Source organism: Cnephaeus nilssonii, assembly GCF_951640355.1.
Source record: "Cnephaeus nilssonii genome assembly, chromosome: 13".
Classification (NCBI taxonomy): Eukaryota; Metazoa; Chordata; class Mammalia; order Chiroptera; family Vespertilionidae; genus Cnephaeus; species Cnephaeus nilssonii.
In genome coordinates this window covers 2,622,186-2,646,183 of record NC_137084.1, presented here as the reverse complement: position 1 = coordinate 2,646,183, position 23,998 = coordinate 2,622,186, and the positions used below count along the sequence as shown (strand labels likewise).

The following is a 23,998-nucleotide window of genomic DNA, read 5'->3' as shown; positions in this document are numbered from 1 at the left end:
GAGGCGGGATCTGGGGGGCCGTGAGCGGTTCGCGCGCTTCGGGCCTAGTCCGGACTCGCCGCCTCCGCCGCCATATTCCCGGTAACGGGGGCGCGCGGCCGGGGGCCGGCGGGGCCGGAAGAGGGCTCGGGGCCGGCGCCGAGGCGGGGAGGGGGTCGGTTGAGCTGGGGGCCGTGGGGGCCGGCGGGGGGCGGGCGGCGCGGGCCTTTGTGGGAGGGGGCTGCGGGCGCGGGGCCGGGGCTGCGGGCGGCAGCGGGGCGGGCCTAGCGGGGGGCGAGGACTGGGCCTGGGTGGGGAGCGGGGGCGGCGGGAGCTCCGAGACCCGCGGGGACTCGGACCCGGGCCGCCGGGGCCTAGGCAGGTGCGCCGGGCGGGGGCTGCGGGCTGTGCCTCGGGCGTTCTTCGCCGCGCCGCCCGCGGGCCCCTCGGAGCGGAGGCCTGGACGTGCCCGCGGCGCCATGGCCAGCTGCGGCGCGGCTCGGGCCGGGCCCGGGGGTGATGGGCAGCGAGCCCCGCGAGCCTGGGCGGCCCGGGGGAGCGAGGGGCGGCGCGAGGCCGGGGGCGGGGCGGGGCGCGGCGGGTGGGGCCGGGCTCGGGTGCCCGGAGGCTGCGTCTCTGGAGACGGGGAGGTTGGCAACCATTGCCCTCCGTCCAACCCGGGACCCATACGCCGTCTAACTGTTGCCTCTTTCTGGGTATCGCAGTGGCATCTTTCTTACTTTGTCCGTTTTCCGGGCTCGCGATCTGCCTTCCGGAGCCATGTCCGAAGGAGTGGACTTGATTGATATATACGCCGACGAGGAGTTCAATCAGGTGAGGGGTCGTGCAGAGCTTGGGGACTCCTGGGTCAGCCGGGAACCACCTCCAGCATACTTGCGGTGGCTCCAAGTTGTGCCAGCCCTTGGGGGTTTTGCTGCCTGAACACGCCTCTTTCGGGTCCCTGTAGCACAGACTTCCAAGTCTTCTGACCATTCTGTGTGTTAATGTAATCCTCAGGCTTAATTAGAAAGGCTTTGATTTAAGAGCAAATAAAAGTCAGGTTTAATGGAATGGTGCATCAACCTGTGGAATGTGCTGCCCCAGGAGCCAGAGTTGGCTGGCTGTCTCCAAGGCTGACCACACTTACAGGTCAGAATCCTGTCCTTAGCATTCATAGGACAACGTTGACACCTGTTCCTTTGTGGCTGTCTCAGACTGCAGCGGGGAAGTAGTTGTTAGTCCCCCTCTCTCCCATAAGGCAGTGCAAAGGCACAATATAAAGATACCCGAACATTTAATTTCAGCTCCATTCTGATTGCTTTGATCTCCTCTAACTAGCTTGACTTCAGTCTTAAGAAGGCATTTTGGTGGAGTCCCTTTTACTGATGAATGTAATTGTTTGGGAGATTAGGGGAGAGGCGAAGGCTTGGGACAAACAGTTAAAAAGCAAGTATAGGCCCACTTACATACCTAAGTTGGATTTGTTGGTGCTTTTATGTTACCTCAAAGAACATTGTACAGTGATTTTCCTCGAAACAATCATCTCATATTTAAAATTTGATTCCGAGCTCTTGAAGTCACATCTCAAGAATGTTGCAAAGTCTCTATTTAAAACTTCATATGTTGCCTGGATTGTTTTCAGCACCATTCTACTTGAGTAAGCTGGTTCTTCCCGTTGGCATCGCTTAATGGGTGCACATTAGGGCTTGGGAAAGGGTAAAAGAACAAACTAGGAAGGAAAGTATGCTGCTTGGACTCTGGCTTGGATATGAGGCCACAGAAGAGGTTGAAATACATGCTGGTTTTTTTTCCACTTGGCATAACTTTACATTTAAAAAACTTTTTAAAGTATTATGCCTTTTTAACATAGAGATTTTAAAACACAAAATAAGAATGTAATGACCTTGTACCCATTATACAGCTTCACCAGTTATACATTTTTTTAATGTTTTTTATTGATTTTAGAGAAAAAGGAAGGGAGAGGGGGAGAGAGAGAAACATCAATCAGCTGCCTCCTGCAACACACGTACGCGCGCGCGCACACACACGCATACGTGCACACGCGTGTGATTGAGCCGCAACCCAGATGTGCCCTCACCGGGAATTGAACCACTGACCTTTTGGTACATGGGGTGATGTTCAACCAACTGAGCCACACAAGCCAGGCACCAGTTACACTTTTTTTTTTTAATATAATTTCATTTCAGAGAGGGAGAGAGAGAGAAACATCAATGAAGAGAGAGAATCATTGACTGGCTGCCTCCTGCACACCCCCATGGGAGATCAAGCCTCCAACCCGGGGAATGTGCCTTGACGGAATCAGACCATGACCTCCTGGTTCATAGGTCGATGCTCAACCACTGAGCCACGCCAGCCGGGCACCACTTATACTTTTTTTTTTTTTTTAATAGTCGTTTTCTGGTGTCTCCTCAGGTAAACTGGATGCGTCTACATGTGGGTGTTGATTGACTTAAATACATGAAAAAAAATTTGTTAATTTCAAACAAATCAAATACTATAGATAGAAAGAAAGGTTTAATATAATAAGTAGGTTACAAACCATTGCTTTCCTGAGTTTTCCATGCTACTTTGAGGCAGACTTTTACTACCTTTTAACAAGGTACGGTTTGTTTTTAAACACATGATAGGAGGAAAAGAAGACGACTCCCTGCGTGGAGCTGGCTCCCTCTGTGGGTGGGGAACAGCGCTGCTTGGGGAAGGGGCAGGAAGGTGTCCTGACCGTAGGCCTAGCCACAGTTGGCCTAAGAAGGCGAGATTTCATTATTTCCTGAACAGTGTAAGTTGTAGGTCAGAGACAAGACACCGGCCTTGTCCACAGGTCACTGCTTTGTCAGAGGAGAAGTCCTTGGCCTCAACAATTTGTGTCCTCTGACCTCTTACGAAAAGGGATTTTTTATGAGTCTAAGATAAGCCAAAGATGGTGTGTGGGATCTAGTAGACATTTATACCAAACAGACAATGTTTGATGCTCAGCAAGTCGGAGAAAGTGTAGATTCTTAATGCTTTGTGGAAGGTTGGGGGAGGAGTGCTTATGCCCCCATCAGGGAGTTAATTTTTGGCAGAAATGGTTTTAGTGTTATTTGGAGGCTGCTAAAGAAATAATGAAAAGCTCTGTCTGGCTGGAATTGTTAGAAGCAGGCTTAGAGTGAAGGCAGTTAGGACAGATAGTGCTTTAGAGTGTTTTAAGAATGTTCTTGATTCACCCCAAACTGACCCAGGCTCAAACACTCCATCACATGGACTTAGTTCGCCAGGGAAAAGGAATGCATCTCCTAGACGAACCCTGCGGCGCTGACTCCCTGATCTCCCGTGTGCTGCCAAAGCCTCTTACAGAGCGCTTTCCTCCTGTCCACTGGGAGGCTTGCGACCCACAGCTCCTCCCGGGGCAGGGGCAGGGGAGCAGGGGCCGGGGAGCGGCGCTCCGGAGCAGCCTCTCCTGAGTGTTTTGTCTCCGTCCCTGTGCAAGACAGGCGGGCCGGTTCCCTCCTTCACTCCGCCAGCAGGTGTTTATTGAGCTCCTTCTGTTTGCGAGGCCGGTGTTGGGACTAGAGAGGTAAAGGGGAAGGAGCGTCCATGCGCTCAGAAGAGGTGTCTCTGGTGGTTGGGGGTAATGGGGAGTGACAGGACGGAGGCTGTGAGGTGAGGACTGTGGAGATGGTGACTATAAAACCGGAATTTCTTAGCTTTGGTTACAATGAAAAGAAGCAATGCTACCAAGTAGATCGCTTTGAGAAAAATAAATCCTGGGCTTTATTACTTCCCTCAGATATCAAGGAAAGGGGGCTGGAGGTGAGCATGCAGATGAGGAATTGTTATTTACATTTAAAATTCTGCTAGTTCTCTTGTAACCAAGAAGCTTCATGAGACAATCACAGTTCTGTGCTGTCAAACACAAAGTTCTTTGTGAGCTAGTCATTCAGTATTAAATGCTGCCATTTTAAGTAAAAATTTTTGGTGTTTTTTTATATATATATATTTTAATTGATTTCATAGAGGAAGGGAGAGAGAGAGAGAGAAACATCAATGATAAGAATCATTGATCGGCTGCCTCCTGCACGCCCCACACTGGAGATTGAGCCCACAACCTGGGCATGTGCCCTGACCGGGAATCAAACCGTAACCTCCTGGTTCATAGCTCAACCACTGAGGCACACTGGCCAGGCTGGCTTGTTTATCTTTTTTTTTTGTTTTTTTAAGTAAAAATTTTATTGTTAATTTGTAGAGTTAGGTTTTGCCTTAACCTAATGCATCACTGCATAAATCATTCACTTATTTGGTAACCAGAAAAAACTTCAGGTCATTATCTGTTCTGTGTTTTACCAACCAGAAGTAAAATGAATTGATGTCACTAGCAGATTTAAATCCAAATACAAATTGATACCTTGTTTCTTCAGTAAAATTTTACCCCAGCACACCCCGCAGGAGGCCTTCCTGTGCCGGGAACAGCCCCCGTCACCCTCTCTGGGCGGAGGCTCTATGGCTCAGAGAACCGTGTGCATCTCGTGACCGCTTTGCACTTGCCGAAGCCTTTGTGTTTCGTGCGGTGGTGAGGTGACCCGGGCAGCAGGGCCTCCGGGACGGAGCCTGGTTCTCTGAGGGACCCTGAGCGCGTAGCTGATTTGCCGAGGCTTATCATATGGGGACACCCTGGCCATACGTTTGCCCTCTGAGCTACCCAAGTCTGAATGTTGGTTTGTTACCCAATTACCAGTGGTAATTTTTGTCTTTCCGCTTTTAGACACACATTCCTTCCTTACATGGAAGGAATTCCAACTTGATTCCACTGACTCTCCAAGATGGTGTGTTTTAAGTTCCATTTCAAAATTCTCGATTACAAAAAAGAAAGCAACCTAGTATGAAGTAGTGCTCTCCAAGGATTAGAGCATTGGAGAGGATCAAGTGCTTTCTCTGTCTTTAACCACAAGGGTAAATTGCCATAGCTGGTACATGAACAAATAAGTGATGTATATAGAGTTGGGATAGTTCGAAACATGAGGTCTGTAAAATATTTACACACAGAGTATTTGTCACCTTAGCCCTAGCTTTGTCTACCTCATTCAGCCTGTTATCCACCCTGCACTCTGCAGTGTTAGCTTCTCTGTTTTCCACACACCCCCATTTTTATGCAAGATCCTTATTTCCTGGTTTGCCTAGAACAGTCTTCCAGTGCTTGTCTGACTGATTCCTTCTCTTGCTTTTAAGCCGCCCCTAAAAAGTTTCTCTTGCCATTCTCTTTCTGACATTTTTACAAGGTTTAAACTCCTCCCCTGTGGGGTTTCTTAACCTGTGGTCGCCAACCGGTGGTCCGTGAGGTCCAAAAGGTTGGCGACCGCTGTCTCAGAGTGTTTGTGACCTTTGAAATTATGTACATGCCTCGGGAAGAAGAAGCCTTTCCCCATCCTTAGCAGAACACTGTGACGTTGGTGTGCGTGTTCCCATTGTACCTGAGATAAGTTGAGGAAGTAAAAGACGCTGCCAAAAGGGTGTGACGGTGTGCAGGCCTCAGTGAATTCGCAAGGCCAGTGTGGCTCAGGCTGCGTGTCAGCAGGTCACCGGTTGGGTTCCTGGTCAGTGCCTGGGTTGTGGGCTCGATCCCTAGTGGGGAGCATGCAGGAGGCAGCCAATCGATGATTTCTCATTGACGTTTCTTTCATCTTTACCTCTCCCTTCCTCTCGATCTAAATCAATGAAAACATACTTTTTAAACAATGATTTTTGTGGTGAGTCTCACCTCTCTGGTCTCATTTGAGAATCAGCAGTTCCTGTGTTAATACTGAAGGGAGACAGTGGAGCTTCCTGTCCTGAGTCCTTCAGACAGGAAATGACGCTTCACGGAACTAGACAAGTTACCTAATGGAGGTTTTTCCTTTATTCCCTTTTTAAAAGGCAGCAATGGCATGAATGGGCTGTGGCTTCCGTAAAACACTTTGAACTTCTGTCTCTGTCATTTTGGCAGCTTACTCTTTAGCATTGTTTGAATGTTAGAGTGTTAGCTGGAAAAATACTTCTCTGATCCTTAAAAAAAGATCTGAGATAATGACATTGCAAAATCTGAAATTAAGATACTTTGATAGTCGTTCTTGTGGTTTTAGGGTTTTTGGTGTATAGTGTTAGCCAGCTTGGGCTTCCATAACAAAATAATGAAAACGGGGTGCTGTTTATTTCGGGGTGAAATTTATTTCTCACTGTTCTGGGGGCTAGAAGGCCAGAATCAGGTTTGGGTTCTGGCGAGGCCCCGCCTCGGGCTGTGGACTGCAGGTGTCTGACATTCTCACCCTGCGGAGAGCAGAGCAAACAGTCTCTCACTTGACTCTTATAAGGGCCCTAATCTCATCCATGAGGGCTTCCCCCTCACGCCCTCGTCTCATCCTAATCACCTCCCAAAGGCCCCCTCCGAATACCATCCCACTGGGGAGTGGGGTTTCAGCGTATGCATGGGGGCGGGGCACACAGGCAAAAAGCATCTACAGCAGCGCTCGCCAGCCTGGCGGACCTCGGATCACCAGTGGTCCTCACACCACCGGTTGGCGACTGCTGTCGTCCAGAATAGACACTTACATTGTAATGTTCACTGTGACGTAGCTCATGGTATGGATACATCTCTTTTCTGAGCCTTATGTTTTAGAGAACTTGTCACTGTATCGTTAAACATCTCTGGTATTGTTCAAAGATATCTCTTCTGTGGGCGTCATGGAAATATATTGGATCTGCATGTCACTTGAGAAATAGAACTTAGTGAGGGAAAATTCCCCCAGAGTTATTAACTTGCTTTTTACTTTATTTTTTAATGTTTTTTTGACGGTTATTAGAAAAATGGGATTGTGTACTCTTGAGTTTTAGAGCTTCCCTAAATCATTTGTGTAAATCAAATAATTTAAACCAGTAATTTCCATTATTTTTTGTTTTGGTTCCCATTTTAACATGCCTTTCTCCTGCTTTCTATTTCTAAATAATATTCTCTATTTCCTATTAAATAGAATAATGTTTGTGTAACTCTTGATTTTGAAAATGCATAAGAAACTGAAATTTCATTAGTGTGTCTTAGACGCGGTGTTTAGAAGCTAACCTCATTGATATCAATAGTCAGTGTGTCCTTGCATTCTTATTTAATCGTCATTTACCTTTTAATTCTCACAAGTGCCTGGAGCTAGAAACATTGCAGACAACTCACAGGGTCTTAGAAGAAAAACCTACATGAGCATAATTAAGTGAAATAGTTTTAAATGAGGAAGTTTCCTAGAATAGGACAAGGAAGTTTTGTACATTTTATAAAGTATTTGTGGATTCTAAGTAAACTAGAGTGAAATAGAATGGACAAAATGAAAGGTTTGCAAACCCACCTTTGCCGACCCCTCATCTCTTAGGACCCAGAGTTCAACAATACAGATCAGATTGATCTGTATGATGACGTGTTGACAGCCACCTCACAGCCCTCAGATGACAGAAGCAGCAGCACTGAGCCACCTCCTCCTGTTCGCCAGGAGCCGTCTCCCAAGCCCAATAACAAGACCCCTGCAATTCTGTACACCTACAGCGGCCTGCGTAACAGGCGGGCTGCTGTTTATGTGGGCAGCTTCTCCTGGGTGAGCGTGGGTAACCTAAAAGGCTCTGGGGGGCTGGAGGGAGAGCGCTGGGAGGTGATGGCATTTTCAAAAACCAATGTTGCACTGCTTTGTGCTCTGATGGGGTTGGATTTCTTTTTCCTGGGATCAGGTTGGATTGATCTCTGAAAGAGAGCTATCCTGAGGACGTTCTGATGCCGAAGAACGCAATGATTAAGTGGGTAGTTGCTTTTTCTGTCATCTTGTTACCACCCCTGACCCTGGGGCTTTATGTCTAGCAGGGTCATCTGTGGGATGAGATTTCAGAGTGAATACCTTGAACTCTTGGTGGTCATTAGATGGTCCTGTGATAATGATGGGTGACAGGGATCAAAGACCTTGATAGCTCTAGTACACTCGGGGTAGGTGGTGATTGTTACTCTGCGAGTTACTGTGTGACATGTTTTTGGGCTGGTGGGCGGGATTGTTCTTCCAAATTAGGAAATGTATATGCTGGGGGGGAAGCTCCTCCGTGGTCAACTCTGCATATCAGACCTGTAATCAAAAGCTGCTAGTATCAGCGTTTGAGCTGATGACCAGCGAGCCCAACTGGCAGTCAAAGTTAAACTAGTTTGACTCTTACTCTCTAAAGGTGGGGATTCTGGAGGGGGTGGGTGTTTGGAATTCTGTAGGGGGAGGACAGTAAGAAAAGCCTGCACTAATTGAAGTATTGATGGGCTTTGGGTTTTCCTGTGGGAGGTCATGGCTGTGAATAGAATCCTAGGTTTGGGGAAAGGGTTGGGGACATTCTGGGTTGGGGGTGGGGGGCAGTGTAGCTCCTGACATTTCTTCCTTTTCCATTTTGCCGGCCCAGTGGACCACAGACCAGCAGCTAATCCAGGTTATTCGCTCTATCGGAGTCTATGACGTGGTGGAGTTGAAATTTGCAGAGAATCGAGCAAATGGCCAGTCCAAAGGGTGAGGTCTGGGTTTGAGAAGCCCCTTCTAGTTTGTAACCGTTGGGATAACAGGTCTGCACTCTATCTTGGCCCTGGATTTTAACCCCTCCCACCCCTGGCCCAGTTCACCGCCTTGGTTTTGGCAAATTGCCTTAGAATGGGGACCTGGCTGCAATGTAGTAGAACATCTATCCCTTGAGAGGCAAAGAAAGATGACTTCTAATTTCAAATAAGTAGGAAGATTATAGACTGACACCTTTTTGTTGTTGGTAGTGTGTGTGTGTGTGTGTGTGTGTGTGTGTGTGTGTGTGTGTTCAGTAATAGCAAGGTATCTTTTGCTTGGCCAGTTTTCACTAAAAGTGGAAGAAAATGTCTTTGTTCTTCTGTTGTCTATAGATCTCACTCATTTTTAATGTTTCTTCCTCAGGTATGCTGAGGTGGTGGTAGCCTCTGAAAACTCTGTCCACAAATTGTTGGAACTCCTGCCAGGAAAAGTTCTTAATGGAGAGAAAGTAGACGTGAGGCCAGCCACCAGGCAGAACCTGTCACAGTTTGAGGCACAGGCTCGGAAACGTGAGTGCGTCCGAGTCCCAAGAGGGGGTACGTGGAGACCATCTGTACGAATGGGGGAAGGCTGTGGATTTGTTTTCTGTGGTGTAGGCTCAGCCTACAGTGTGAAGGGATTTGGGGGAGGGATGGCGGTGGTTGTGGGTGGCAGCATGGTCAGGTCGGCCCAAAATGAGGCCTGTGTGGGAGTCAGGTTCAGGTTTTACTTTGGTTCTGCCACTAAGTCATGTGACTGTGGGCTTATTTCCCCATCTGAACTAGATACATGATGTTTATAAAGTTTCTGTCAACTCTAAATTGTGTGTTTCTGTCTAAAAAAACCAACTCAGTGTATAGTGAGTGAATGGGCTTAATTTTAAGACATATCTTTATAAATTTTTAAGAAGGAACCACCCTAAGATATAAGTGAGGTATATAAAGATGGCTGTAATCTATATATATAAAAGCCTAAGCAACCAGCCGACCATCCGACCAGTAGCTATGATGCGCACTGACCACCAGGGGGCAGATGCTCAACACAGGAGCTGCCGAGCTGCAGTTCTTGGGTGATGCACCCAGAACCAGAGAGGAGGGAGCCCGATTCTGAGGTGCGTCACCCGAGAACCGCCCTCGCGCAATCCAGGACCCCTTGGGGGATGTCGGAGAGCCGGTTTCAGCCCCATCCCTGCAGGCCAGGCTGAGGGACCCCACTGGTGCATGAATCCATGCACCGGGTCTCTAGCCCATTGGCTCCCCGCTTCGGGTCTGGCTCCCCACCAGGCCTCTAGCCCTTTGCAGAGGTCGTGGGTCTGGCCCTTACAGAAACTTTTCGACTCGGTTAGCTAAATGGTGAGACGTGCAGGACCTACTGGCTGCGGCCCCAACGTGTGGCGCCCGCACCAGCCCATCTGCTTAACACCGATTTCCAGTGGAGGCAGCGAGTTTTCCCGCGACCACTCTCGGCTGGGAAACCGGCCGAGGCTTCCCTCCTTCTGGGCGGACAGTAGCGCCAGTGGGCAACCTCCAGGGAGGGAAGGCAGCAAAGGCGCAGCTCAGGTGGGAAGAAGGAGGGTCCCGCCGCCTCAGGACTCCGTCTGGAGGAGGAGCCTGGGCGGGAGCCTGACACTGAGCAGGGCCCTGCCCTAGGCCGACTAGATTCCAGGCCAAGCAAATCCTGTTTGCTAGTAAATAATGGCATTGCAGCTAAATGCCCCCAAGGCTTCAGTTCCTGCCAAACTTAGGGTAAAGTGAGGTGAAAGAAGCGAGACAGATACAGAGAGAAAGAGACATAATATTGGGAGAAGAGAGGAGGGAGCCTGATTCCGGGGTGCGTCACCTGAGAACCGCCCTCTCACGTCCGGGACCCCTCGGGGGATGTCGGGGAGCTGGTTTCAGCCTGATCCTCGCAGGCCAGGCCGAGGGACCCCACCAGTGCACGAATCCGTACACCGGGCCTCTAGTTTGTCATAAACCAAGATTGGAAGGGTGCTCTGTAAGGACTTGACCTAAAGATGTGCTGGGGAAGGTGCATTTACCAGTGTTTCTCCAGCATTTTCTAGGGGCGCCCTTTCAGTTGCCGGATATTTTAGTCTGCTTGGCAAGTGTTTCTTATTAGAAAAGGAAGTTGCGTCATACTACCTTAGCTCCACGCTAGCCTCTCTTAAGTGCATCTTACTCCTTTATTCCGACTGCTCACCGCGCACCTTCTGATCCTGATTCGGTTTCCCAGCGAGGCTCTCCCTGGGAAGGGAATGCACTGACAGCTGCTGCAAGTCTTCGGTCTGCTTGGCAGCTCTGTTTCTCATTGTAAATGAATAAAGTGGCATTCTGGTGTATGAATCGGTCTCTGGTGAGTTCGGTTAGTATGAATCAGTCTCCTAGGGTTTGGTCACCCCTGGTGAACTGGGAAACCTGAGGACCAGACCTTGCATTGGCCTGACCTCACGCGGTGCAGCCGCCTGCAAGGCCCTGTCTGAAACGGCCAGCTGCCTTCACTCTTCTTCTCCTCCAGGGGAGGCCTGGGGGTGGCGCCAGAGTCCTCTCCAAACGGTGCCTTGCATTGATCGGGTGGTCCTCGGGGACCGTGGATTGACTGATGGAAGGTGGAGCCCTGGCCCCTTCTCCTTGCGTAGGAACAGCTGGTCTTTTACTAGGTGGAGAGTATGATGGATGTGGTCTGAGCGTCCATTGCTCTGGTCTAGAAGGCACACACTCTTCCTCCTTGACAACGTGTGTTTTCCAGTCCCTTCTGTTTTAGTCTTCCTGTAAAACAGCCTTCTCCAGACTTCCCTCAGGTGCATTGCTTTCCAGCTGCGTCAGGGGTAACATTCCTACCTCACGTGGCTGTTTGTTCCTTGGTGCTGCCTTTCTTTGCTGAAATGTTGGTGGTGACTGAGCGGTGTTTTTCTCTGTTGTGGACTTGGCCTCTGTTCATTCGCTGAGTACAGTTGGTGGACTTCCTTTGCTGAAAAATGGTTGTTACTGTTGGGATTTGTAGTCAAAGATACAAAACAACCTTGTGGATGAGGGGACAGGAGATGGGAAGGTAGCTAACTGTCAGAGCTCACACTCACTCACACTTGTTCTTCCTTCAGTTTGGAGAGCTTGGGGAATAAGCAAGGTGTCGGGTGTTTGAGACAGAAAGGAGGTGCTCTGATAGGCACTGGGATATGCTGCAGGGTGGTGAACCCCCTTCTGCCGGAACCGGAGTGGGGTGTACTGACAGGTTCCAGTCTAAGGAGCGCTCTTCCTTCCGCACTGTCTGCTGACGGCGTCTTTCTGCCTCGGAGACTCCCACGGCCAAGCGATCACGTTCTCCTGTTGGAGTCCGCGTTGGCCAGGCCTAACGTGGCTGCTAGCGTGAGGGAACAGATGGAGGCAGGGGCTTGACAGTGCCAGGGCCATGCTGTCAGCTGCGGGCCAACATGCTCCGAGCCCGCTGTGCTTCACACCACACAGCGTGCTCTGATGTGTTCCTGGCATGCTGCCCTGTGGGGAGAACATGGGGTCATTGAAATGTAGTGGGAGTTCCCGCATTTGAGGCATGTTTTATTCCAGGCGTTTGCTAGGAGTCTCTGTTCTCAGCTGTGTGCCGTCTGCTCCTTCTGTGGGTAGATCTCTTCTTGGCTTACCTCCCATTGTCTCTCTACCTCCCTGTCTCCAGTCTTCTCCTGGCTGTGTGTCTCTTTTTCATCCCAGTTTCCACTTCCGGTATATGGATGAAGTGTCACCCATCCCAGCCCTTCCTTCTCTTTCCCCAGATTCCCCTAGTTCAAGTGCCTGGGCAAGGAGGAAATCCCAAGTGTGCAGCAGGATAGAGAAGGTTGACCAGCGCCAGTCTAAGGAGAGGGCCCTGCATTCTTACCAGGGGACGTGGAATTTCAAATCCGATTGACTCCAGCTGAACAGTGATGAACATACTCAACACTGTCATTTTCTCACGGGTATTAGGATCCTTCTGCACTTAAAAATACAAAACAGATCTAAGGATAAATAATGTGAAGCACGGATGGTTCTAGATAAAGAATATTTTTGACATAAGAATTTAAGGTGGTATTTTGCCTTCTGGGTTTATGTCTTAACTAAGTCGCCTCAGCTTTTTCTCTGACGCCCAAGAAAAGGCAGTAGCTGATTCTACCTTCTTTTCAGCCACCTGTCCTTCCTCAGGAGGTGTCCGATGACCTGCTGGAGGAGGAACTGGTCCTGTGGGTGTCTAAAGCCTGGGCAGTAACAGTCGTTGTTTTGCTTCATAGGAATCCCTCCACGGGCTCACTCCCGAGATTCGAGCGATTCTGCTGATGGACGGGCCACGCCCTCTGAGAACCTTGTGCCCTCATCTGCCCGCGTGGATAAGCCCCCCAGTGTGCTGCCCTACTTCAGCCGCCCTCCGTCAGCCCTCCCCCTGATGGGTCTGCCCCCACCTTCGATTCCGCCCCCACCACCTCTCTCCTCAAGCTTTGGGGTCCCTCCTCCTCCTCCTGGCATCCACTACCAGCATCTCATGCCCCCTCCTCCTCGATTACCTCCTCATCTGGCTGTACCTCCCCCTGGGGCCATCCCACCTGCCCTTCACCTCAACCCAGCCTTCTTCCCCCCACCAAATGCTACAGTGGGGCCTCCACCAGATACATACATGAAGGCCTCGGCCCCCTATAACCACCACGGCAGGTAAGAACTACCTTGTTCCTTCCACAGCTGAGCCAGGTGTAATGGGGTAGACAGGGAAGCATCTTCTCTCTCCGAGGAAGGAAGTGAGCACTGAATTCTGTGTTTTCCCTTGAGGGAAACTGTAGTCATAGTGTTGAGTCCTGGGAAATACTTATCTATTAGCTAATGTTTTTATTTGGTGTTTTGTTTGCATCTTACTTAACCTCTTGACCCAAACCATGTCCTTTGTACCCCTTTTTAAGGGGCTTGATTAAAAAGAGGGACGTAGGCCCTGTCTGGTTTGGCTCAGTGTATAGAGCGTCAGCCTGCAGACTCAAGGGTCCCAGGTTCCATTCCGGTCAAGGGCATGTACCTTGGTTGCGGGCACATCCCCAGTAGGAGGTGTGCAGGAGGCAGCTGATCGATGTTTCTCTCCCATCGATGTTTCTAACTCTATCCCTCTCCCTTCCTCTCTGTAAAAAATCAATAAAATATATTATAAAAAAAAAAAAAGAGGGACGTAGGTGGCTGTTAGGGAGGCTATGAATGTCTAGCACTGTTGTTGGGTCATGCCAGAATTATCCAAGTATATGACATAAACCTTGTCGTTGAGGAGAACATGAGCACACAAAGCACGTGACCAGGCAGAAACCGTATAAGAAGTCACAGGAGAGCATCATTCCTAGCGTGGTATTACAGAGGGTAGTGAAGGTGAGCAGGGGTGTGGCAGTCACGCTGGTATCACTTCTGTGCAGCCGGGATTCGGGCCCTCCGCCCTCTGCAGTGAGTGAAGCAGAATTTGAAGAGATCATGAAGCGAAACAGAGCAATTTCCAGCAGCGCCATCTCCAAAGCAGTCGCTGGAGCCAGTGCAGGTAGGAACGCTTCCCTTTGCGGCCTTCTCCCTGCCTTCCGTTTCACACATTGCCAGGCCTTGTCATTTCCATCGGCAAGGAATTCAGCCAGATCCAGGTGGAGCACTGTTAGGGTCTCAGGAGTGGCCCGGATGGCTGAGTGGTTGAGCGCCGACCCAGGAACCATGTCAGTATTGAGTGGGCATAACCAGAAGCCGTGACTCATGAGCATCTTTGGTTTCTAAAAGAAGATGATACAGGAAGTTTCAAGGTTCTGGTCCAAGTTTCACTCTATGACATTAGCCATATTCACTTAACTTCCTGTGAGTTTGCCATGTGAATGTAAATGTAGACTATCCAGTCTCCAAGTTAACCCTAAGTTCTATCATCTATTTCCCATAATTTCTCCGCTTTGGCTGCAAAATTTAAATCCACAGAGTAGGTTAAAGACAGGAAGTGTACATATTATCTTTTTATTTTTCCCTCCAGACAATCTTCATTGGCATCTGAATAAACCTTTTTAAATTAAAAGTAACCTGCTCAGTGGGACAAGTCAGATATACAGAGGACTATAATGAAAGTCATTGTTCCCCACCAGTTCCTTCATACCAAGATGATCAAAAACCAAAGCTCTGTCTCCCTCTATTTCTGTTCTCATTCCAGTCATTCAAACCACATATACTTACTGAAAGCCTGTAAAATGGCAGAAATGCCCTTCCCTGGTGGAGCTGACCTCCTGGAGTCCTGGACTCCTCCAGCTTTTATTTTATTCTTACCGCCTCGTATGGAGGAGCTGCCAGGCCTCATTATCCCTGGACCTTGTCTGGTCTCCTGCTTTCCTTGCATTATCTTCTGTCCTTACTGCTCCTAATGTAGCTCAAAAAAGCTTTGTGGCCCTAGCTGGTTTGGCTCAGTGGATAGGGCATCAGCCTGCAGACTGAAAGGTCCCAGGTTCGATTCCAGTCAAGGCCACATGCCCAGGTTGTAGGCTTGATCCCCAGTAGGAGGCGTGCAGGAGGCAGCCGATCAATGATTCTCTCTCATCATTGATGTTTCTCTCTCTCTCTCTCCCTCTCCCTTCCTCTCTGAAATCAATTTTAAAAAGTATTTAAAAACTAGAGGCCCGGTGCACGAAATTCATGCATGGGGTGGGGGGCGGTATCACTCAACCAGTCTGCACCCTCTCCAATCTGGGACCCCTCAAGGGATGTCCGACTGCCCGTTAGGATCGGGCCTAAACGGGCAGTCGGACATCCCTCTCACAATCCAGGACTGCTGGCTCCCAACAGCTCGCCTGCCTGCCTTCCTGATTGCCCCTAACCACTTCTGCCTGCCAGCCTGATCACCTCCTAACCACTCCCCTGCCAGCCTGATTGATGCCTAACTGCCCTCCCCTGCCAGCCTGATTGCCCCTAACTGCTGTCCCCTGCAGGCCTGGGTCCCCCCCAACTGCCCTTCCCTGCAGGCCCAGTCACCCCCAACTTCCCTCCTCTGCAGGCCTGGTCCCTCCCTACTGCCCTCCCCTGCAGGCTTGATCGCCCCAACTGCCCTCCCTTGCAGGCCTGGTCCCTCCCAACTGCTCTTCCCTGCTGGCGATCTTGTGGCAGCCATCCTTGACCAGATGGGGGCAGCCATCTTGAGTGACGGTCAATTTGCATATTACTCTTATTATATAGGATAAATAACTAAAATAAAGTCTCATTTTAAAAAAAAGGCTTTGTGCAAGTACCCACCCTGTGACCACTGTCCCTGCCAGGCATTGCTCAGATTTGGGGAATGAAGGGACTAATTCTTAATGGTAGCATAATTTAAATAAACAAAGAAAAATGTTAAATATGCATGTGTGTATGTATGCATGTGTATGTGCTATATACATGTTTTATGTATACATTACATGTATGTATATCTACACACATCTGATTATAAATTTAAGACAATTTAGTAAAAAATATGCAGTGTTAATGAAGTCCTCTGCACAGGCCCCCTACAAGTCTACCTCTTACAGTTTTATGTCTATCCTCCAGATGTTTTTTGTGCATATAACAACATATATGTAATTTTATTGTTTTTACAAAAATGAAATATTGTCTTGTAACTTCAAGTTAATATATTCTGCACATCTGTTACATCATGTGAAATAATAGTATTTACTAAGCCCTTACTGTGTGCCTGGCACTGTGCTAAGCGCTTTACATTGCTTCCTTTGTTTACATACAAGTTGACCTCATGCTTTTTAACAACCATGTAGTAGTCTGTGGAACCAATGATGTATAATTATGTGGCTAGACCCTGTTGAAGGAACTTCTCAAGTTTCTAATTCTTTAACAGAGCAAACAACACTGAAACAAACATGATTAAACTTACACTAGTACACAATGTGAATAGAAGTAGAAAATGTTTAGAATTCCTGGGTCAAAGGTATGTACATTGTTTATGTCAATGGATGTTGTCAAACAGCCCCCAGACAGTGATGCGCCAGTTTGCCCATCCACTAACAGTATCTGAGAACATCTGTGATTGCAGACCATTGGAATATAGGTACCGTGTAGTTTTATACCTGCCACCTCTGCCGCTTCTCTCTCACTGTGGTTCTGTGGGACAGCTCGTTACTCTTGGTTTGTGTCCTCCTGAGTTCTCTTTTTGGTCCAGTTGGTTTACTGCCTCTGCTCACCCTGGCCTTTCCCATCCATCCCGTCAGGGGATTACAGCGACGCGATTGAGACGCTGCTCACAGCCATTGCTGTCATCAAACAGTCCCGGGTCGCCAACGATGAGCGCTGCCGTGTCCTCATCTCCTCTCTCAAGGACTGTCTTCACGGCATCGAAGCCAAGTCCTACAGTGTGGGTGCCAGCGGGAGCTCGTCCAGGTGAGCTGAAGGTTGCTCCGTGGCCGGCCAGCCCTGCGCAGCACTCTTCCAGGGATGGGCGGGGCGGGAAGGAGCCCAGGGGATCTGGCAAGGCCCTGGCTGAAAGAGCAGACCACGCCCTCTTATCTCCAGGGGAAGAAATTAACCTCACATTTACAGTAATCAATGTTATCGGGTTAGGTGAGGCAGTGGGTTTATTTCGGGGAAAAGAGACTGGTATAGCCAAGAACACGGGCTTCGGAGCCGCCCGTGCTTGGATTTGAATCCCAGTTATGCTCCTAACTACCTGTGTGACCCTGAGAATGGAATTACTCAACTTTCCAAGTCTCATTTTTCTCATAAAAAAAAGGGGGGGGGCATTAGTACGAATCTTATAGACTTGTAAAGATCAGGTGAGAGAGTGCATGTACAGCTCTTAGCACTGTGCCTGATACATTAGTAAGATCTCAACAAATTTAACTGTTGTTATTTTCCAACAAAAGACTCGTCCTCCAAGGACCAACACCATCAGACAGTGGGTCCATGAGAGGGCGGGGGAAGACAGGGCAGATAAAGGCTGGAAGACGCCAGAGCACAGCACTTGGGGAGGAATGTGGTAGGCCCTCTGCGCGAGGCTCAAGGATCTTTCTAATAGGAAACGACATCGGTCCCGGGAGAGGTCACCTAGCCGGTCCCGGGAGAGCAGCAGGAGGCACCGGGACCTGCTTCACAATGAAGATCGGCATGACGATTACTTCCAAGAAAGGAACCGAGAGCACGAGAGACACCGGGACAGAGAACGGGACCGGCACCACTGAGAAAGGTGGGACGAAGCCCCGTTCCTGGCTGGTGGGCGGTCTTTTATGAGAGTAAATTACTAACTAAAGATTTTTCTGTCTTTTATTTTTATATTTACTGATTTGAGAGAGAGGAAGGGGGAGAGAGAAACATCGTTTGTTGTTCCACTTACTTATGCATTCATTGATTGATTCTTGTGTGTGCCCTGACCAGGGCTCTAACCTACAATTGTGGCCTGTGGGGATGATGCCCTGATACCCAGCCAGGGCTCTCTTTTTTAGAGCAAATACAGGAAATGGGCGGACTTTGGATTTAGTAAGTGAACATTCAGGAGGGCGGATTTCCCGCTTGTTAGGAGTCTCACTCTGAGACGGGCCTGAGATTGAGACACTTTGTGTTTGTTTCTTGGCTGCCTTGCCGGTATCTGACACAGCAGGCCTAATGGCTCAGAGCAGTGTCTGCGGGCAGTGCCAGAGTGTGAATCCCACTCCTCCAGCCGCAGTGCTTTCTGGTCCACAGTTTCTCACTTTTTGAAGGAAGGTAAGAAAAACAGTTGTCTCATTAGATTGCTGAGTATTCAGTGAGGTAATCCCCATACCTGTTACATAGTAAGCTCTCAATGAGTGACAGCCATGTTATCAGCATTGCTATGCATAATGGGGAAAGTTGACCAATACAGAATACTTATTGTTTACAAGGTGCAACATTAATGATTTTAAAAATCAATGTCTAGTAAAAAGATTTTGAAAATCAAGATACTTTTTTCAAAGAGAAGAAAGCTGACCTGGAAGAAAGGTTAATAGCTTTGGAGACTGTGGAGGATACTTCAATGGAAGGATATATTCGTTTAGGGAAAGACCTATTGACAGCAAATACTTTTTCTTTTTTTTAAAGCAAAACAAAAGCAGGAGAGTCGGGGTGGGGGAACCACGTGAACTCGGGTAATTGAAAAATTGAGTTAGGCTTCAGCTCTGTGTTCATCTTGAGATGGGCTGCGAGTTGGACATGCTGGTCTAAAGGCAAGGGGGACCGTCCAGCCTGTAGACCACACAGGCCTGCGAAATCACTTGGTCTGGCCCTGCCATGCATCAGGGGGAGTTAATTACATGACCACGTATAGCAGGCTAATGTTTTAAAATGTATTCTTACTGATTTCAGAGCGGAAGGGAGAGGGAGAGAGAGAGAGAGAGAGAAACATCAGTGATGAGAGAGAATCCTTGATCAGCTGCCTCCTGCACGCCCCACACTGAGGATCGAGCCTGCAACCCGGGCATGTGCCCTTGACCAGAATCAAACCTGGGACCCTTCAGTCTGCAGGCTGATGCTCTATCCACTGAGCCAAACCGGCCAGGGCTGAACCTGAGACTTTAACTGTCATTTTGCTTCATTTCTTCCACCTGTAAAATTGGACTGTTTTTCCCCAGTACGTGGATGATTCAATTGGAATAACTGGAAAATCCTGTGACCCACTGGGTCCCAGAAAACAGTCATTTGGCTGGTGCAGGCCTGTTGGACAAGATGAGGAAAGTGAACTCTGAGGCGGGTTTCCAATCCCCCAATTTCTCTTATGTTGGTTACTCCATCCAAACAATAATTTAATCCAAGAGAACTGAATCAGACACCCTCACAGTGTCAGTTTCTCACATTCTCATCCTAATGGCTCAGTTCCATCTGCAGTTACCAAGTTGTGACTTAGGAGATTTCTCGTTGGGGACATGGTGCATGGGCCTCATTTATCTCAAGAACTTTGCAAACTCTACGTACGTATATTTTAGTTAGAAAATAATAGTGCTCGGCCAGGATGGCTCAGTGGTTGAGCATTGACCCATGAACCAGGAGGTTAGGGTTCGATTCCTGGTTGGGGTACATTTTCAGATTGTGGGTTCAGATCCCCAGTAGGGGGCATGCAGGAGACAGCCAATAAATGATTCTCTCTCATCATTGAAGTTTCTATTCCTCTCTCCCTCCCCGTTCCCCTCTCTGAAGTCAATTAAAAAAAAAAGTGCCTAATAATGGTAGCTATTATTATTTTTAAGAAAATAATAGTATTTATATTGTGCAAACAGGTGTTCTCTGAGAGCAAAAAAGTGTGTTACATCGAGCATCAGCAATAGATCAGCAACCCTTCTTCCTCAGGCAGGCACCGCCCTGGGGCCTGACGTCTGATGGCTCCGCTGCGGGGCTCTGGCTGCTGTCTGCTTCAGACATTAGCACCAACATGTAGCCGGGCTCTTAAGAACTGGCTGCTGTGGGTTACTTCAGTGGATGCACTCGTTACCCTCTGCGTCTCGTTTTGTAGGGACAGTTCCCAGAGCACATTGCCTTCAGGGTGTGTGTGTGTGTGCGCTTTGGGATTTGAGGGTATTCTTCAGTCAGTGGTTTTTACCTGTTGTAGTTCCTGGCTCTCGCCTCATTATCTTAGAACCTTCTCCTGTTTGATGTATAGTCACTCTCACTTCATTGCTGTCCTCCTGGTCCAGTGAAAACGGAGCTTTCTGTTCACTTTTGATCCAGTGCAAACATCCAGAAGCCCAAATGGTGTGACACTGAGGAAGCGTTGAGGGCTTCAGTTTCCCCACAGAGAAGGGGACAGAGCTGCCTCATGGGTGTTGAGAGAAGCCAGAGGGAGAGGCCACACCTGCCTCTGAGGCTGACACTGCGGCCTCAGAGTAGAAGGATCCACAGCTTGTGGGTGTCTGTTTTCTGTGTAGCTCCTCAGCATACAGAAGTGCATACAGAAAGGGTGGGCGTTGGTGTACTAGTGAAATCCTAAGCCTGACTTTAATCCCCCCTCTTTTGTTTGGCTATTGTTTCTATTTTATATACTAGAGGCCCGGTGCATGGAATTCATGCACTTGGTGGGGGGCGTCGTCCCTCAGCCTTGGCCTGCACCCTCTTGCAGTCCAGGAGCCCTCGGGGGATGTCCAACTGATGGCTTAGGCCCACTTCCCACGGGCCTAAGCCGGCAGGTGGACATCCTTAGCACTGCCGCAGAGGCAAGAGTGGCTCCCGCCACTGCCGCTGCACTTGCCAGCCATGAGCCCTGCTTCTGGCTGAGCGGCGCTCCCCCTGCGTTGAGCGTCTGCTCCCTGGTGGTCATTGCGTGTCATAGCGACTGGTTCCGCTGTTCAGTCAGTTTGCGTATTAGCATTTTATTATATTGGATGGTCAGGTTCACCAAGCTCCCTGCAGATGAGCTTTGTGCCGTGAGAACAAGGGCTGAGTGGACGAGGGAGCTGCAGGCAGGTGGAGATGTGGCCGCTGGCTAGACAGTGTCTTACGTGCGGCCGACGCTCGTCACTGCGCTCCCGTTTCCTGGATGGCGACCGCTGGTTGTTTCTTTAACTTCTGCGCTCGTGTCCGGCCTGGCCGGGTCCCTGCACCGGGTGCTCCTGTGCTCTGGGCCCCTCCCCCGCAGCTGTCATCTGGGAAAAGACTTAAACATTTCTTGAGTTTTAGTACAATGTACAGCACCTCTGGCAGTGGGGGTATGCGTGCGCACACACTCATAGAATGCTGTTTGAACCAGGGCTTCTTTAAGAGAAGAAAAAGTTTGCGTTTGAGTTTCCTGTGTAAGTACATGCTCCCTGCCAGGGCCTCGTATGTGTTTGGTTAAGCACACGTGTGTTCTCACGATGTCCCTCCCATTTCCAGATTCCCCCCTCCCCTTAAGGTAAGCTGTGACTTGCTCAGACTAGATTTCCTGAAACAATTTAAATTCACCATGTTCCCTTGTAACAACTTTGCTTGAAATGTAATTTCCATATTTTTCCAGCCCAAGTCTTTTTGAGACTTCATTTCATTGTCCTTCCCCCCACACACCTTAAAGTAAGATGTCACTACTTTTTTCTCTCTACCCCGTAGCTTCTCCTCCAACCAGTCCCGCACCATCCACAGTGCCAGACGCCGCAGACATCCCTTCTTTCTTTCGCTTTCCCAGGCTTGCATTCTCTGTCTGCACCCCCTGCTGCACATGTTGGAACTTTAGGAAATGCCCTGGTAAGTCACTTAAGCCCCCACTAATCTGAGAGTAACTCTGACGTGTGTTCTCTTCGGATGTTCTTGTTGCAGGAGTCGGTCGGAAGCAAATGTTTTTTAATGGACTTGCATCTCCTCACCTCGATCAGGACTAAAGGACGGAGGCCGCTCCACCCCTTCCCTCCCCTCCAAGCCCCTCCCCTCCAGAAACCCAGGGAATGCCCTCTGCCCTCCAGGATTGAAGACTGCCGCTCCCAGTCCCACACCTGTTTGCGGGGGAAGGAACCTAAAGACTGTGGTTGGGAGGGGAGGCAGACAGGAAGAAACAGGTCCAGCCCCTGGTCTCCATAGAGAATGGTGCTTTGTTCAAGGAAACGTGAGTTTCTGATTCTCCAGGAGCAGTTCAGTAGTGAGGTTGATGGGAAGACTTCCTTCTCAAAGAAAAGGAATCCTTCGAGTGGGATCTAGGAGAGCGACGGGGGTGCCAGGATATGCCCAGGGTCCTGCCCTCAGCACTAGGTTTGATGGGGCCACGAGGGTCCAGACCCCTTGCTAACACCACTTCGTTCAACTCCTTTCCTTCCAGCCCTTGGAGGAGGGACCATGAGAACAGAAATTTATGGAAAGCTGCTCTTGCTCTTGCTTTTCCTTCTCACGTATTGACGGTTTGTTTCCCTGGCCTCCCAGCCGGGGCAGCCTCCCGCTCCTGCTGCCCAGCCTCCTCGGGGACCGGCCCTCCTGTGCAGAGCAGGCCCGTGAGGCTGTGGCTGAGCCTCGGAGCCGGTTCCCACCCTGCTTCGGGCGCGGCTGCCTCTCGCAATAACCAGCTCCACCGGGTGTTCGTTTCCCGGGGCTCCACCATGTCGCACGGGAGGCCTCCCCCAGGGCTGCTTCCTTGTTTTAGAGGAGGTATCGCCGTTGGAGGTGGGACGGCGGGCCCAGCAGCGAAGCCCTGGTGCAGTGCCCGGATGGGGGAGGCACGGCGGGCAGCGCAGGGCCTGCTCCCGTGGGCCTGCCTTTTTGTGCGGGTTTGGTGTAGGCGTGGGCTTGCATCCCCCAGGTACCAGTTTCACTCCTCGTGGGGTAACCTGACGCTAGCAGCCAGGGAAAGTCACAGGTGGGGTGTCTCCACCTTTTGACCATTGACTTCCTGTCTCCCCGGGCTCTGCCTCTGATGAGGAGCAGGGACAAGTGGAGCCTGACTTGAACGAGCTCCGTGTTCTGAGGACCACTGCTCGGGCCACTTTCCGCACCGGCATGGAATTGGCGTATGGAATTGCTTTGCCGTCACATCTAAATTGTGATGTTCTTGTTGCTGAGGGAGGAGGCAGCAGGGCCCTGCCGTGCCCAGGGGGCGAGGGGCGCTGTTTGCGCATCTAGAGGGCACGTGGCATCTAACACGAGAAGAGACGTGACGTGAGACGTGGCGTGTGAGGTTAGGGTCATTGGAGACCCTTGTGGCTCAGGGAGAGACTGAGTTGGACTGAACCCTCTCTTCCCTGCACGTTTCTGACCTGGCCCTCCCGTCCCCCAGGGCGGCCCCCGGGGCTGGAGAGGCACATGCCCTTGGGACAGGCGACAGGTTTGTAGCCCCTTTTTTCCTGTCCCAAGTCCCAGCCCCACCTCCACCTCAGAACGTGGCACCCTGCCCGCCGGCGAGTGCTGGGTACTGGGCGTACCCTCGAGAGCGGCCCCGGTGTCGCAGCGTAGAGACCCAGCAGGTGGCAGGGAGGAGAGGACGCCGGGAGCTTCTCCCCGTTTGTTTTGTTTTTATTCGGTGACACCATTTTTAGTTCTGTTTCCTGATAGCAAGAGGAAAACAACCCCGTCCTCCAGAAGGCCAAGGCCCCGTCCCCCTGTTGTCGGTGATTTGTTTGTCTTTCTGATAGGTTGAAAATTGTGTAATAAACTTGATGACGCTGTCAATCTTTTATACTGCATTGTATTTTTTTCCTTTTGTAACAAAGTATTTTTAAATAATAAATGGGGTGTGAGCTGTTTTATGGATTCTGCATTGAATAGATTTGTTGAGGTGTCGGGCGTGGGCGTGGGCTGATGTAGAGGCTGCGGATGGTAGTGAAGCCCAGTTCGCTGGACGCGCATGCAGGGCGTGTAGTTGCCTGTGGTACACCCAGGAGGCCTCTATGCAGGCCTTTTTCCTTAGCCACCTAAACAGTCTGGTAAAGAAGTCCAGGTCATCCTTTACCAAGACTCCTGAGATTTACTCCCAGATTGAATGTCCTCCCTGTTCAGGTGTCCTGATGTCAAGTTCAGGAAAGGAAGTGGCCCCAGGAGTGAGAAGTCTGATGGCTAGCGCCTCCTTCCACCCAC

General features: G+C 49.9%; 1 protein-coding gene across 3 annotated transcripts; it reads left to right on the top strand.

The window, feature by feature from the left end:
- The first annotated feature begins 2 nt into the window (after window positions 1–2).
- Window positions 3–23,670, top strand: CPSF7 (cleavage and polyadenylation specific factor 7). Of its 3 annotated transcripts, none has more exons than XM_079788861.1 (10): window positions 3–81; window positions 705–813; window positions 7,365–7,583; window positions 8,416–8,519; window positions 8,928–9,100; window positions 12,799–13,213; window positions 13,948–14,066; window positions 16,744–16,912; window positions 17,547–17,714; window positions 21,761–23,670. In XM_079788861.1, exons 2-9 carry the CDS (start codon window positions 760–762, stop codon window positions 17,707–17,709), a joined length of 1,416 nt encoding a protein of 471 aa, XP_079644987.1. In that variant the 5' UTR covers window positions 3–81; window positions 705–759; the 3' UTR covers window positions 17,710–17,714; window positions 21,761–23,670. The 3 variants fall into 3 exon arrangements, with proteins under 3 accessions (XP_079644987.1, XP_079644989.1, XP_079644988.1); XM_079788863.1 differs by having other exon boundaries at window positions 4–81; window positions 8,928–9,073; XM_079788862.1 differs by lacking the exon at window positions 3–81 and adding an exon at window positions 137–154.
- Window positions 23,671–23,998: the final 328 nt, after the last annotated feature.